Source organism: Gekko japonicus, unplaced genomic scaffold (genome assembly GCF_001447785.1).
Source record: "Gekko japonicus isolate JY-2015 unplaced genomic scaffold, Gekko_japonicus_V1.1 scaffold655, whole genome shotgun sequence".
NCBI lineage: Eukaryota > Metazoa > Chordata > Lepidosauria > Squamata > Gekkonidae > Gekko > Gekko japonicus.
The window spans coordinates 593,545-606,760 of record NW_015163107.1 but is presented as its reverse complement, the minus strand read 5'-3'; the positions used below and the strand labels follow the sequence as shown (position 1 = coordinate 606,760).

Genomic DNA, 13,216 nt, shown 5'->3' with positions numbered 1-13,216 from the left:
ACTTTCCCTGGCTGATGTTAAACTCAGATCTCTGTACATTTTCCCACACATAACAAAATGTGAGAAAACACCCTGTGGGCCCTGAGATTGGTAAAAGATAAACGTAAAGGTTTCCCTTGCTTGAAAGCCATTTGAATCCAACTCTAGGGAGGGGGTGCTCATCTCCGTTTCCAAGCTGAAGAGCCAGCGCTGTCCAAAAACGTTTCCATGGTCATGTGGCCGGCATGACTAAACACCAAGGTGCACAGAATGCTGTTACCTTCCTACCAAAGCGGTACCTATTTATCTACTTGCAATTTCTTGCTTTCAAACTGCTAGGTTGGCAGGAGCTGGGGCCAGAGACGGGAGCTCACTCTGTAATGTGGCACTAGGGTCTTGAACTGCTGAACTACAGACCTTCCGGTCTGCAGCTCAACGTCTTAGCCAGTGTCTATGTCACACCTCATGAGAAAACCAAGTAACAATATAGTGTGCTTAGGGAGAAAATGAAGGATCTGGAAACCTTGGCTGTTATTTATCAGCCTTAGAAGACTTACTGGGAGGGAAGGCAGCATGGTATAGCCTGATCTCATCTTGGAAGCTGAGCAGGGGTTGGTACTTGGAAGGAGACCACCGAGGAAGACTCTGAAGAGGAAGGCCATGGCAAACCATGTTTCCTTCTCACTTGATTTGAAAACCCCTCGCCATAAGGCAGCTGTGACTTCACAGCACTTCTCTCACACACACGCGCACACACACAGAGGACTTATTGCATTGTAAAGGAAATATGTAGGAGCAGGCATATAGAAAGGCTTTGCAAAACGTAGCCAGCTGCCTTTCCTAGAGCAGCGAAATGCAGACAGTCCAACAAACTGGTGTTTGCTGGTTAGCATCATACCAGGATCTCAAAGTAGTTGGTTTGTTAATCGTGGTTTGTTAAGATTTATGAATTCAGAAATCATGTTTTTTTGGTTAACATTGCCCCTTCTGGATGCCTGGCCACAAAACCAGCACCATAGGGAGGATATCCTTCCAGCTGGGAGGTGGAGAAGAAGCAGACAAACGGGGTTATGTGCAAACCAGAATGTGTTAGTTCTTGTGGGCTGATCAGAGCAACTATGGTTGGAACAAACTACAGCATGTCATAATATCTGAATGCAGCCTAATTTGTAGTGTGAACAAGAGTGTTCGAATTCACATAGGCCACTTTTCATTTGACTTCTGATTTTCTTATTTATCATTTATCTTTACCCTCTCGTTTTCTTACTCCCCTCTCACTACCTTGTCCTTCAGGTCATGCAGTTTGGGAGGATTGACGGAAATGCTTACATTTTGGACTTTCAATATCCATTTTCAGCGGTGCAGGCCTTTGCAGTAGCTCTGGCTAATGTGACTCAGCGCCTGAAATGAAAACAGTGGACCAGAGAGAGGAAGAAACTAAAATCCTTCTCTTAAGGGCCAACCCAGGAAGTGTTGGGGAGGCCTGTTAGAGCTGTGCAGAGGATTCTGGGAGTGAAGAAGAAACTGCAGCTGGAACAGCCTCTGCATGCCCAAAGAAGGGCATCAACTTTAAACATTGTTGGGGGTGGGATAGGGGCTCTTTGGTTTGGGAATTCTTTTCTTTGAATCAACATTGTGCTGGTTTTCAGAGCGAGCAAAGGATGAGAGCTATTCAGTGTTATGTTGGGAAATGTGGCTTTTGGCTTGTTGTGATGGTTCTTCTGTGTTTGCCGCAAAAAATAGCTGATGTAAGCACCTAGGGGGATTTTAAAAGACTGACCTTCTTTTACTTTCTTTTTCTTTTTTCTTTTATAGACTGCCTTATAACATGCTGTTCTTTTTAAAGCAGGGACCGTAACTTTTTTTCCTGGACCACTTTGTACTATTACATCAACAATAGCAGCAAAAAAAGAACAAAAATGCTAAAATATACTTGAAGACACACATTTCTTCTCTGTTAGCACTGTAGGCACCATGGAGATTTTTTCAGAGGTCCATACCTAATTTCTAAAATATTGTTCAGAATTAAAATTAAATGGTTACTTTTTGAGTGGTTTGCAAATAACACTGTGTTGAAGAGGTTAAGTTTATCTCCCCCCCCTTGTTGACTATGACCTCGGTTATGTCTGTACCATATAGAGAAAAATGCCAGAGGAGAAGGAAACAATGAGGTGTTCAGATATACACTTACTGACTTAAAATATTTGTACTGGTTTGAGTACAGATTTGTGGTGTACATAGATGTGACCTGGTGTGGTGCTTTTGCAAGAGGTACATCTGCTGCTCCTCACTAAATGATGTTTACAGCTGTATAAATAAAAATGTACCCACTGAGCATTTCAAGAATATGTGATTAGTCTGAGTTGCACAATCCTAAAGTACTGACCGGGAAGGATTCGAGCATAAGCTGGACTGTTTTCCTGCGCCTGTGTTGACTATGGGCCACATGCTGCTAGATTGGATCCAGGCTTACAGGTAGAGTTGGAGACCAGCGTTTCTGGGAACAATTTGCTTGAAGGGTAGAGTCTGGGCTTGTGAGTGGCTGCTCCCAAACAGGAAGGATAGAGACAGAAATCCCAAAGTGTGATGGAAATTATTTGAAACCACACTTGCTGCTTTCTGAAGCATTTGTTTTCAGATCAGAAAATGTGCATTGAAAGCACCTCTGTCACACTCAGCATATCTGTCTGTCTTTATTGTTCACTGCATTGAGTCAAAGCTGAAATTGTCTCAAAGGGCTGGACACAGGGAGGAGAAAGGGCAAGAGGCAAATACAGAAGGAATTGCAGGGAGACAAACAGACTAGTTGTTGCCGAGTTAAAGTCCCAGGCTGGACCTGGAAATACTTACAGCCAACCTAAGTTAGAGAGGCTCTGTGGGCTGCTGAGAGTGAAGCCATGCTGGAAACTTCTTACCCACCCACCCATCCATTCATCGACCCATCCATGCATCCTATAACATGACTCTTCACCATGGGTACCAGTATCCATTCCAGAGGATTCTCAATCCAAGTTCAGCTGATACCCTACTAAACATGACTCTTCACCATGGGTACCAGTATTCCAGAGGATTCTCAGTCCAAGTTCAGCTGATACCCTACTGGTTAAGGAAAGGAGAAAATACAATTGGAAAGCACCCCCTCTCCTGAAGTCAAAGCATGTCTTGTCTGGCTATAAAGTGGAGTGGGCAGTGTTCCAAAAATTGGATTGAAAGCCAAAATTTGATAGAAAATATAATGGTTTCTCTAATTAAATTTATGCAGTGAGACTGTTTCTAGCTGATAAACTCTCCATTATATGCCAAAGGCCACAGCAGGTATTTAAAGACAGAGCCTGTTTTGTTAACATACTTTGCTCTATTTTCCATTTCCCCTCCCAGCTAGAAATTACTTGGCCAGTAAGTGTGTGCAAACCAAAATGTATTTCATGAAAGCAATTTTCAGAACAGATAGCAAAGTTTACCTACAGTGTTCCTTGGAAAATGATGAAACGGAAACATATATGAAGGTATAATGAAGGGAGGAGCACAGAGGCACTGATGCTCTGTCTCAAACCACTGGAAATCCAACTCATCTTACCTCACCCCATCCTGCTTTAAGCTCCTGAAATTTCATCAGACTTCTCCCCCACCCCTGATTTATCTTCACACCTTCAAGACTGGAAACTTGACTTTAAAAAAGAAAAAAAGAACCCTGAAAGCTGGGATTTACAGAATGCTGGATTCTGTGCCCAATACGAATGCCATCCTTGAATAGCTTGATCATGGAATCACAGTATAGAAACAGCCTAATGCATTCATGATCCTGCTCCACTTAGAGCTTTGCAGCCATAGTAAACTGTTCCCAGGATTCTTGAGAAAAGGCATAATTGGGGAGGAAAAAAACAGAATTTGGGTTTTTCTGCTTATTAGAGTGTCCCCAAAGACTCACAAGAACATGATGCAAACCACTGAGTCTGTCAGATTGCCTTTGCTTGTAATGAGGTTTAAATCTAATTCCTTTTTCCAAAATGCACCCATCTGTTAAGCTCCTTTCATTTCCTTCAGCCCATCTGAATTTTCACCAGTGATTTGCACAAAAGTAGATGACTGCAGCAGCCTCTTGCAGGAAGAAACTTCATTTCCTAAATGTCTAGTTATCAGGCTACTGTTCAAGGCACCAGAGCAGATCTAGTGGAAAAGATGGCAATCCTAGTTCTGAACAGTCTAATTGTTTTATATATGTTTTTTAATAGTTCCATAGGACTCACAAGCAGGCTGGGAGGGTTTTGATTGGGTAATAATTATTGCAGTCAAAGGATTTAATTTTTAGAGATGTGTCGAGTTATTTTTTTTAAAGATAATTTAATTCAGATTTTCTAGCAGGAAACATTGTTATGCTTAAAGTAATCAGTGGAATCAGGCTGAATTCTTTTACTATTAAGAAAGTCATGTAATCGTTCATTCTTATTTATATAGGGGAAGCATATTTTTACTTGCTTGTTGGCAAAATGTTTTGCTGCAAGGAATTATTTAAGAGTCCTTTATAGGATTTAATTTTTTTTCCCTTCCAAACTAGCCACAGTGTGTTGTAAGAGTGGGAAGACATATTATTTTTAGGGAGCCAAAAACTAATGATTTTGCTACAGATATTCATCATCCCTCAGGATCCCTTCTCATAGACACTATGCAGCCCGTTCTGATTGTATAGTCTGTGTTAAAATATTCCCTATCCCATCTTTCCAGCTTCTCTGCTGCACACTGACCTTCCTTTACCCGACCCTTTTGCATAGCTTTCCCCATGGCCTATTTTCTTCCCCTGTTCATCTGAGAAAATGTAACCATTTCCATGCCAGTGAAAGAGACAATGCAGGAAGTCCAACTAGTCAGCTCAAGTGCAGGAATGGAAGAGAAGAGGGAAAATGAAATAGGCTCATCAGAAGAAAATGGCTGGCTAAGACCAAATGTTCATGTAGTCCAGAGTCCTGATTCCCATATCAGCCAAGTAGATTTCTCTAGAAAGCCCACAGGAAAAGCATGAAAGCCACTGTCCTCCCCATGATCACCACCCCAGCAACTGATATCCAGAGGTATCCTACCTGTGAACATGGAAGGTTCTGCTTAGCCACTGTGGCTACTAGCCATTGATTGACATATCCTCCATGATCTTCAGCCTTCTTTAAAGCCATCTAAGCTAATGGCCATCACCGCCTGTTGTGGCAATGAATTGCATAGGTTAATTTTGTGTTGTATGAAGTAATTCCCTATGTCTGCCTGTCATTTTTATCGAGTGATCCCCAATTCTAATTTTATGACCTGGTGAGGAAAAGAGGTCTCTCTACTCACTTTCTCCATATCAATCATAATTTTACAAGGCTACATCATGTGCATCTCACCCCCCTGGTCATCATTTTTTTTTCTAAATCCCAAAACTATGGTATTTTCTGATCAGAAAGGTTCACTAGTCTCTTGATAAGTTTAGTTGTCCTCTTCTGTGCCTTTACCAGCTGTATGATATCTTTTTCAGATGGGGGAAAATAGAACTGTACAGTGTTCCAAATCACTGCAGATTTATACAAAGGCACTACGATACTGCCGTTCTTCCCCAGCCCTTTTTCTAATAATCCACAGCATGAAATTTGCCTTTGTCCCCACTGTTGCAAATGTTTTAAAAAGCATTTGGATTGAACACTTCCCCCGTTCTACCAAACGATTGTTATGACATGGATGGTGGTTTCCCAACTGCAGCTCTTTAAAAATTCAGCCTTTTCCATCGTAGCACAGTTGACTATGACTGTAATGTAGTCAGAACTTTTGACCACCATGTGTTTTCTGGGGCTATACTTGGAACAGCTAAAGGGCAATTTGAGAATAGTGATGTGCAGGTAAGGCTAATTATCTGCATCTATACCCAATACAAGAACTTTAGTCAGGGATTTCTTTAATTAGGAGATATTTCTTTAAAACCCTATGAGTTTATTCTTGATATACAATGGGAAATGGAGCTTCAGCATTCTAATTCATATATAAAGGTGGTACATACATACTATGAGTTGATTATGTGGATTGTGGCATTTAGCAAAATTATATAAAATTTGGACTAGAAGAACACTTTTAACATTTCTTCCAGAACATCTCAAAATAAAAGCCAGGGGACAACAGTCAGCATTTAAACTATGGGCCAGTGTAGTAGATGTTGCCAGGTGAGAGGAAGAGCAATTCCAGAGATAAAGCAAACATCAATTTCTTTCTTCAGACTGTTCATTCCTTTTGAAAAGTACCTAATTCTGCCAAGTTCGATGTTATATCTGAGAATGAAGCTCTTTTATACAAGAGCAATCTGAATCAATTTTGAAAAGTACCTAATTCTGCCAAGTTCAATGTTATATCTGAGAATAAAGCCCAGCTTTTATACGAGAGCAATCTGAATCAGTAGACAGGTTTGCACAGGACAATTTCTGTGCTGCAAGAAGGGTATTAAGATTGTATCTTACTTTAATGACAGTGACCTCGACCCAAGTCATTTGTAACACATGTCTATCAGAACTACCCCCTAATAAATAGTCTTAAAAGGCAATCTCTTTTACATTATTTTCAATTTATTCCCATAAAATTGAAATTTTTCTTTGCAAGAGGTCCTGTGAATCCAGAATTCAGGCCTAATTGTAAGCATTTAATTTGAAGGGAAGTCTCGGAAGATGTACAGAAAATAAAGTGTTTTGGTGCTGTGGTTTGTTTTTGTCGTATTTGTGAAACTAAAGGCAAGACCAACTAACCAAGAAGAGAAACTATGGAGCCAATAAGGCTATATTGGCTATTAGTCTTAAATCCTCTAGTCTTGGGTTCTAATTCTACAGTAAATATGAGCAAGCTTGGTTCCCCTATATCTCTGCAGAATCCCATTAGATCCTAGTGCCTTTTGGAGACTGAAGGCCCTACATCACAATTGTGTTCCTATAACTCTTACTTGGGAGTAAGTCTCATTGAATAGGATGGGCGTTTGTGACTAGACCTCCTTAGGGATTGTCCTACATATGTGCCTGCATTGCTGGATAATGGCCTCTCCTGGTTGTCTACTACAGCTGGCTGATGACTGGCTTCTGCTAGGGAGAGGATTCTGCAGTGTCTGGAGCAGGGTCAAGACCAACATTAACATTTTTTCCTCCTGATATCTTGGAAGACCTATGTAGAAGAGAGGGAGAACATTTCTGAAGAATTGGGCGAACCTTTGCAATGGCAGACTGATCTGACCTGGCTCTGATATACAATAAGTGGACCAGCTGAATATTGCTGGTTGCTTATGGCAGGTTTGCATTTGACCTTTGTGACATTTCAGTGTTTTGCATGCCAGGCCACTTTCTTGGGGATGATTTCACACATTAGGTAGAGGTAAAGCCTGAGTTTTGTTGCCAGATGTTTACTCAAAACTGAGGACTACAGCCAATCATGTCTCCCTATTTCCTACACATATTGGCAAACACAAGGTAGTTGCATTCACTGATTGTATTTTGAGGTGTATACCTGAAAACTGTAGTGTGAGAAACAGGAGTGGATTGGGAAGTGAAAATGGCCCTGGAACAAACCAAATTGAGACGCCCCTGTGGAGCTATGAGCCAGCACTGCAGAGATCACTCAACTCAGCTGTACAAACCAATGGGCATTAGCTCCCCCATTCCATTCTCCTGAAAACTGACAGCAGTGCAGGAAAACACAATTGGTGAATTGATACCAGTTACCATTGCTGATGAAGGATCTAAACTATGTAGCACCTGAGGTACTGACTGGGACTTGGCTCTGCTCACTACTGGTCACCAGTGACATAGGGCAGTCGCCCACTGGAAAATTTCCCTCTCAGTTAAGTGGCTACACCCCTGATGGGACGTGATCACATACATCAGAAAATATAAAGGGGGAGGGGGATGTTAGAAGTGGCCCTTAGGTTGCATAGACTGAGCCTTTACTGTCTGTAGTTTGTACATCAGAGTGTGCCAGAGAAGCAATATGGCTAATTCCATTGTCAATCATTCTGGGATTTTTGGACTCAAATGCCATTGTCTCCTTGCCCATGCCATGCAATTTTGGGCCACAGTATTAGCAGCAGCCAGAAGGTGTTCAAATCTTCTTGTCCCATAGTCTCTTTCCACCTATAGGGATGCTAGGATACGATCAGCAGAGGCCCTGTTTGGAACTTTTAAGGCTTAAGAGGAAATATTTAAACAATTCCATTGGAAAATTATTTTACTGGAAAACTTGGGTTTCTAAAGTAGAGATACTTTTAAATTATGGGTCATAGTCTGAGTCTAAAAACTAACTTGTTTTATATCAATACCAAATTTGGAGGCATGGCAGACAAAAGCTGATTCAGATTTAAGATTTTTTAAATCTAATATCTAAAAGCTAAAAATATTTGTCACCAGATTGTGGCATTTTGGAGAGTTAGGGAAGTCTTTGCTTGTTGAATGTTTGTTCTGTTGTGTAAATGGCTATCCTGAAGGGTTCAAGTAATGTGTTAAGAAGAAATGAATAAAACTGCAAGATGTATTAGAAGGTTCTTGTGCTCCCAGTGTTTTGTAAAAAACAGTTCTCACTGAGCTCATGTCATAACTCTCATCACTGTCATTTCAGGTTCCCATCGAGACCTGTCTGTCCCCGCCCTTTTGTCTCCATTTGGTCTATGATTCCCATTTTGTTTAGTATTGGTCTGTGTTTTTTTCCTCTCCTGTTCTTTAGGAGGGAATGGTTTTAAGATTTTGGTACTTGTTGTAGATACAAGGTGTCCTCTTTTTTTGTATTGTGGAATTGCATGGGTTGAAAAGGCACTATACACTGGGAAAGGGTGGCCTTTTATTTTGCATTTGTTTATAAATGCATTATTTGGTACTGTAATTTTGGACATCCTTTCCAAATCTATTACTAGTTAGTTTGTTGGTTTTACATAGGATTGGATCCTATAAAAAGGAAGATCATTTTTCCTCTTACAAGTGTGTATGTGTGTGGAGGGGGGTAAGAATTTCCACCAATTCTTTTTCCCACTCCACCTCTGCCATTGCATCCCATGATGTTTTGGAGGGTTCCCAATCCCCAGGAAAAGCTTTGGAGAGCACAAAGGGGCTGTCATATAATAGGAAGTTGGTTAAAGTCTGTTCGGCTTGTGGAGTTAACGTTCACAGCTCTTAGGATCTATCCCACCTTTTTTTTATTTGAAGGATTTTTGTTTGGATTTTTCTCTCTCTGCAACTTTTAAGAAAAGTATGTAGTCAGGTGCATGGAATTCCTCACCATGCCATACCTGCATGATCTCAGTTCTGTGGAGAAAATTATACAATTCTCTGATGACTGCTGTATACCTACAGGATGTTCAAATTGCCTTTTGAAAATCATGGATTATATATATATTTTCATGTGACATTCAGACCTGGGTTTTCATTGTAATTATGAACCTCGCCCTGACCTTTCTCTCCTATTATGTACCCTATGTAATAGATTGTTGAGAAGGTACCTAGAAAGCATTAAATGGTTTCCCTTCAATAACGTGGTTTGTCCAAATTTTTGACTGTCTATATGATTGAGGCCAGTCAGTTGCCCTATTTTCCTTGATGATTTGGAATTGTAAGAGTTGTCCAAGTGTTGCTTATTAAATTTTTTGCAAACTGGAGAATCTGAGAGTTGGTCTTGGTGTTCTACTTCTCATCATTGAGCACTATAATTTTTTTAAAAGATAATATGTACCAACATCCCTGCGATTCCCTTTTTCTTTCTATTACTTGCTATCATTTCTACTGCTGGATTGTTGCCTAGACATCTTTGTAATACCATTTACCTACACTCTGTATAGCTACCTATTCCCTCTGGCTATTTAATCAAAGTATACAAATGGTGTTTATGTTTCTCTTTATATTTTCAGTTGATATACTATGAATATCAGTGTTCACTCAAGGAATGCCCACATACTTTCCTCTTGAGAAAAGAAATAATAAGCTGGGATGCAAGCTGATTATCATGTCAGATTTCGCTAATAAAAAACAATCCTCTGTGATGTCAGTGGTAAACCAAACAAAGGGTTTGACTTGTCTGGAGTGACCTACTGGGAAGCAAATGTGTCTTTGATGCAGATGCACATGAGAACCGGGTGTGGTCTTCATGTCCCATACCATAGCTTTTCTTAGGAACTGCTGGAGTAAGGCCCCACGGCTCACCAGTGGGAGCAGACAGATTGCACAGGACCACCAGTCAGTAGATCAAAGAACATTCTGGCTGGCACACATTAACGCTCCAGAGTGATGCAACAAGGATGAGGATCAAAGTGCTGGCAGCAAGATTCAAGAAGACAGATTCCCAGGTTTCTGAGCAAGAGTGTTCCAAAGCCCACTGTCATAAAGATTCATATGAGAGGTGATTGGTGAGGAAATGCACTGAAGGCTGAGGGTGCTTATCCTATAGCTACATTATCAGCTGACAACTAGCAGTTGGATTCTGTATAGTTCCTTTGATAAAAGGCAAGTGGATAGTCATGGTCGGGGCATTCTTTTCTAACCTGGGAGATAGAGATTGACTGTCTTTTAAAACCTCACAAGTGCACAGATCAAAGATACGTCTCAGTGCTGTCCTAAACAGAGTGATACCTGTCTTGGTCAACTGAAGTCAATGGGGCTTAGATGGCTGCAACTTGGTTTAGGATTGCAGTGTTTTGTTTATCTTCTAGGTTGGGAAAGGAACTTCAAGTCACAGCTCCTGTCTCTCAGATTCTTGTGCATAGGTTGGAGGAGGTGTGTTTCAATCCTTGCCTTAAGACCTGTGTTGTTGTTGTTCAGTCACACAGTCGAGTCCAACTCTTTACAACCCCATGGACCACATCATGCCAGGCCCTCCAGTCCTCTGTCATCCTCCGGAGTTTGCTTAACTTCATAGGCTAACGCTAATAGGACATTGTAGCCTAATGCTAATAGGACATTGCAATGAGGAGGTCAACTAGTGGCATTATTTAACTCAGTCTAGAAAACCAAGTTGATCTCCAGTTAAAGATGTATTTTATATTACTTTTGAACTTAATCTATGACTCAGAAAGTTCTAGGAAATTTTAGGATCCAATAGAGCATTTTCATGGACAGAAGTGGAGAAGCGATTCCCACTGCAGACATCCAACTGCACCCTCATGCTGTTTCTGTGACCCCCCACCCCCACCCTGAGGAGCAGCTTTCAGGGAAGGTAATTTCGGCTTTGGCAGTGGGAAGGAGTCATGCTCTATGGATGTAAATCCTGTCTATGAAAATTAGTGGTGGATTCAACAAGTTCCTCTGTCCAAAATTCCAATTTCAAAAAGACTGGTCTTAGTTCTGCATTAGGTTATCTTTCAGAAGGAGAAACTAGCTTCAATACCAAGCATCACCAACTATAATTTAATACTTACTCTTAGGATAACTCTGATCCATATGACATCAGATGTTCGAGATCCCAGTCTATTTTATACTGCTAAAGTGATACGACTTAAATTAGAAGCTACACCTACACTATACTATGTAAGAGTTTCACATCCTGCATGAAAGTAAGGGTGTCCTTCACGTTCAGACATTAACAGTGCAATTCCTAGCAGGTCTTCCCAGAATCCAGCTGGAGTCTAGTCAATGTGGCTTGCTCCCAGGAAAGTGTTCTTATGTCCAAATGTCCAAAACAATACTAGTGCTTGTAACAAATCTGGCATATTTACCATTTTCTTGTTTGTAAACAGGACAAAGCATTTTTTATTAAAACACCATTCTCCATAGGCTGTCTTCCTATGCTGTATTCTATAATGTTGGAGACTTGCTGTTATTTGGAAGCATTAATGAGGAATACATCCTTGGGTAACCAATTGCTGGAAAGGCTTTCACAAGATGACGGCAAGAATTATTATTTTCTTTCAGGTGAGGTTAGAAATAATCATAGATCATACATATTAATTTATTGCTTAGTTTGTACATACCGGTGCTGTTTTTTAAAAAGAGAATCGGATATTTATTCATGAAGATGCAAATGTGTCCCTCAATAGAATATTTGAAGACAAGCGGAGGTAAATGTGCTGCTAGGAAGGAACCCCATAAAATTTAATACGGATGTAACAAATAAGGTGAGAAAAGCTGCATGGAGAAAATGTGCTTCAGAGAAATCTTTAGGGCTTCTAATTTACATTAAAATCCCTTCAAAGTATTCTGCCAGCACACAGTGGCCTTAAAGTAATCACAACATAGTAGCAGTAAGTAACAGGCGAATGCAACTGAACAGATATATTCTTCCCTTTAAACACAAACACACAGATTCCACATTGTTTAAAAACTGTATAAACTAAATGCAGGCTCTCTTGAATTTTAATGTCCCCCAATCATTAAAGCCATTTGGGATGCAGCAACCATTACACAAATACTTGAACTAGAGCCTCAGTTCTTCCCCTTGGATTCAGCTGCAAGTGGTAACTATGGTTAGACTTGAGTCCAGTAGCACCTTGGAGACCAACAAGATTTTGGGGGTATAGGCTTTTGAGAGTCAAATCTCCCCTCATCAGATAAGTGGTAACTATGTACCAGTTTTTAGTATGTTCATTAAACTAGGAGATCAGATCCTGCTTCTCCTTTGCTTCCAGCTACTCCCCAATTACAGCAGTTTCCCACCATTTGGGGGAAATATTGCAAAAACGCTTGGCTGCTATCAAATTGCATAGCATCCAATCTCTCAGACATAAAGTGACTAAAATATATAATAGAGCAAGATTTGTGTCTGGTAGCTCCCTAAAGACCAACAAGATTTCCAAGGTATAAGTTTTTGAGAGTCAAAGGCTCCCTTCATCAGAGCTTTGACTCTCAAAAGCTTATATCCCCCAAATCTTGTTGGTCTTTCGGGAACTACCTGGCTTTAGTCTAGCTCTTCTACTGCAAACCAACACAGTACCCACCTGAAACTAAAATATAACAGAAATCAAGTGGCACTTCCCCCCCCCAATATAGTTTTTATTATTTTAAAAACAAACATATATGAGAGTAATCACATCATCGTCTATTAAAATACCTCATACGTAGCTAATTATCATTCTACCTTATAGCAAACTATGATCTTTGCAACTCTATAGATTAACAGTATATGTTTTCTTCTGTTTAAGCGTTGTCTAAGCATTCTACTATAATCTTCTATAAAATACATTTAAATATAAATTGAAGTTTCATTGTTGTTGTTGTTCAGTCGCACAGTCGAGTCCAACTCTTCGCGACCCCATGGATCATCTCCCGCCAGGCCC

General features: G+C 40.4%; 1 protein-coding gene across 1 annotated transcript in view; it reads left to right on the top strand.

Annotated features, from left to right (window-relative positions):
• Positions 1-2,504, top strand: part of TULP4 (tubby like protein 4) — a 107,401-nt gene extending 104,897 nt beyond the window's left edge. The window contains exon 14 of the mRNA XM_015406797.1: positions 1,273-2,504. Coding sequence (XP_015262283.1) covers positions 1,273-1,389 — 117 coding nt within the window. The 3' untranslated portion in view covers positions 1,390-2,504. The remainder of the gene's footprint in view (positions 1-1,272) is intronic.
• The last annotated feature ends 10,712 nt before the right edge of the window (positions 2,505-13,216 follow it).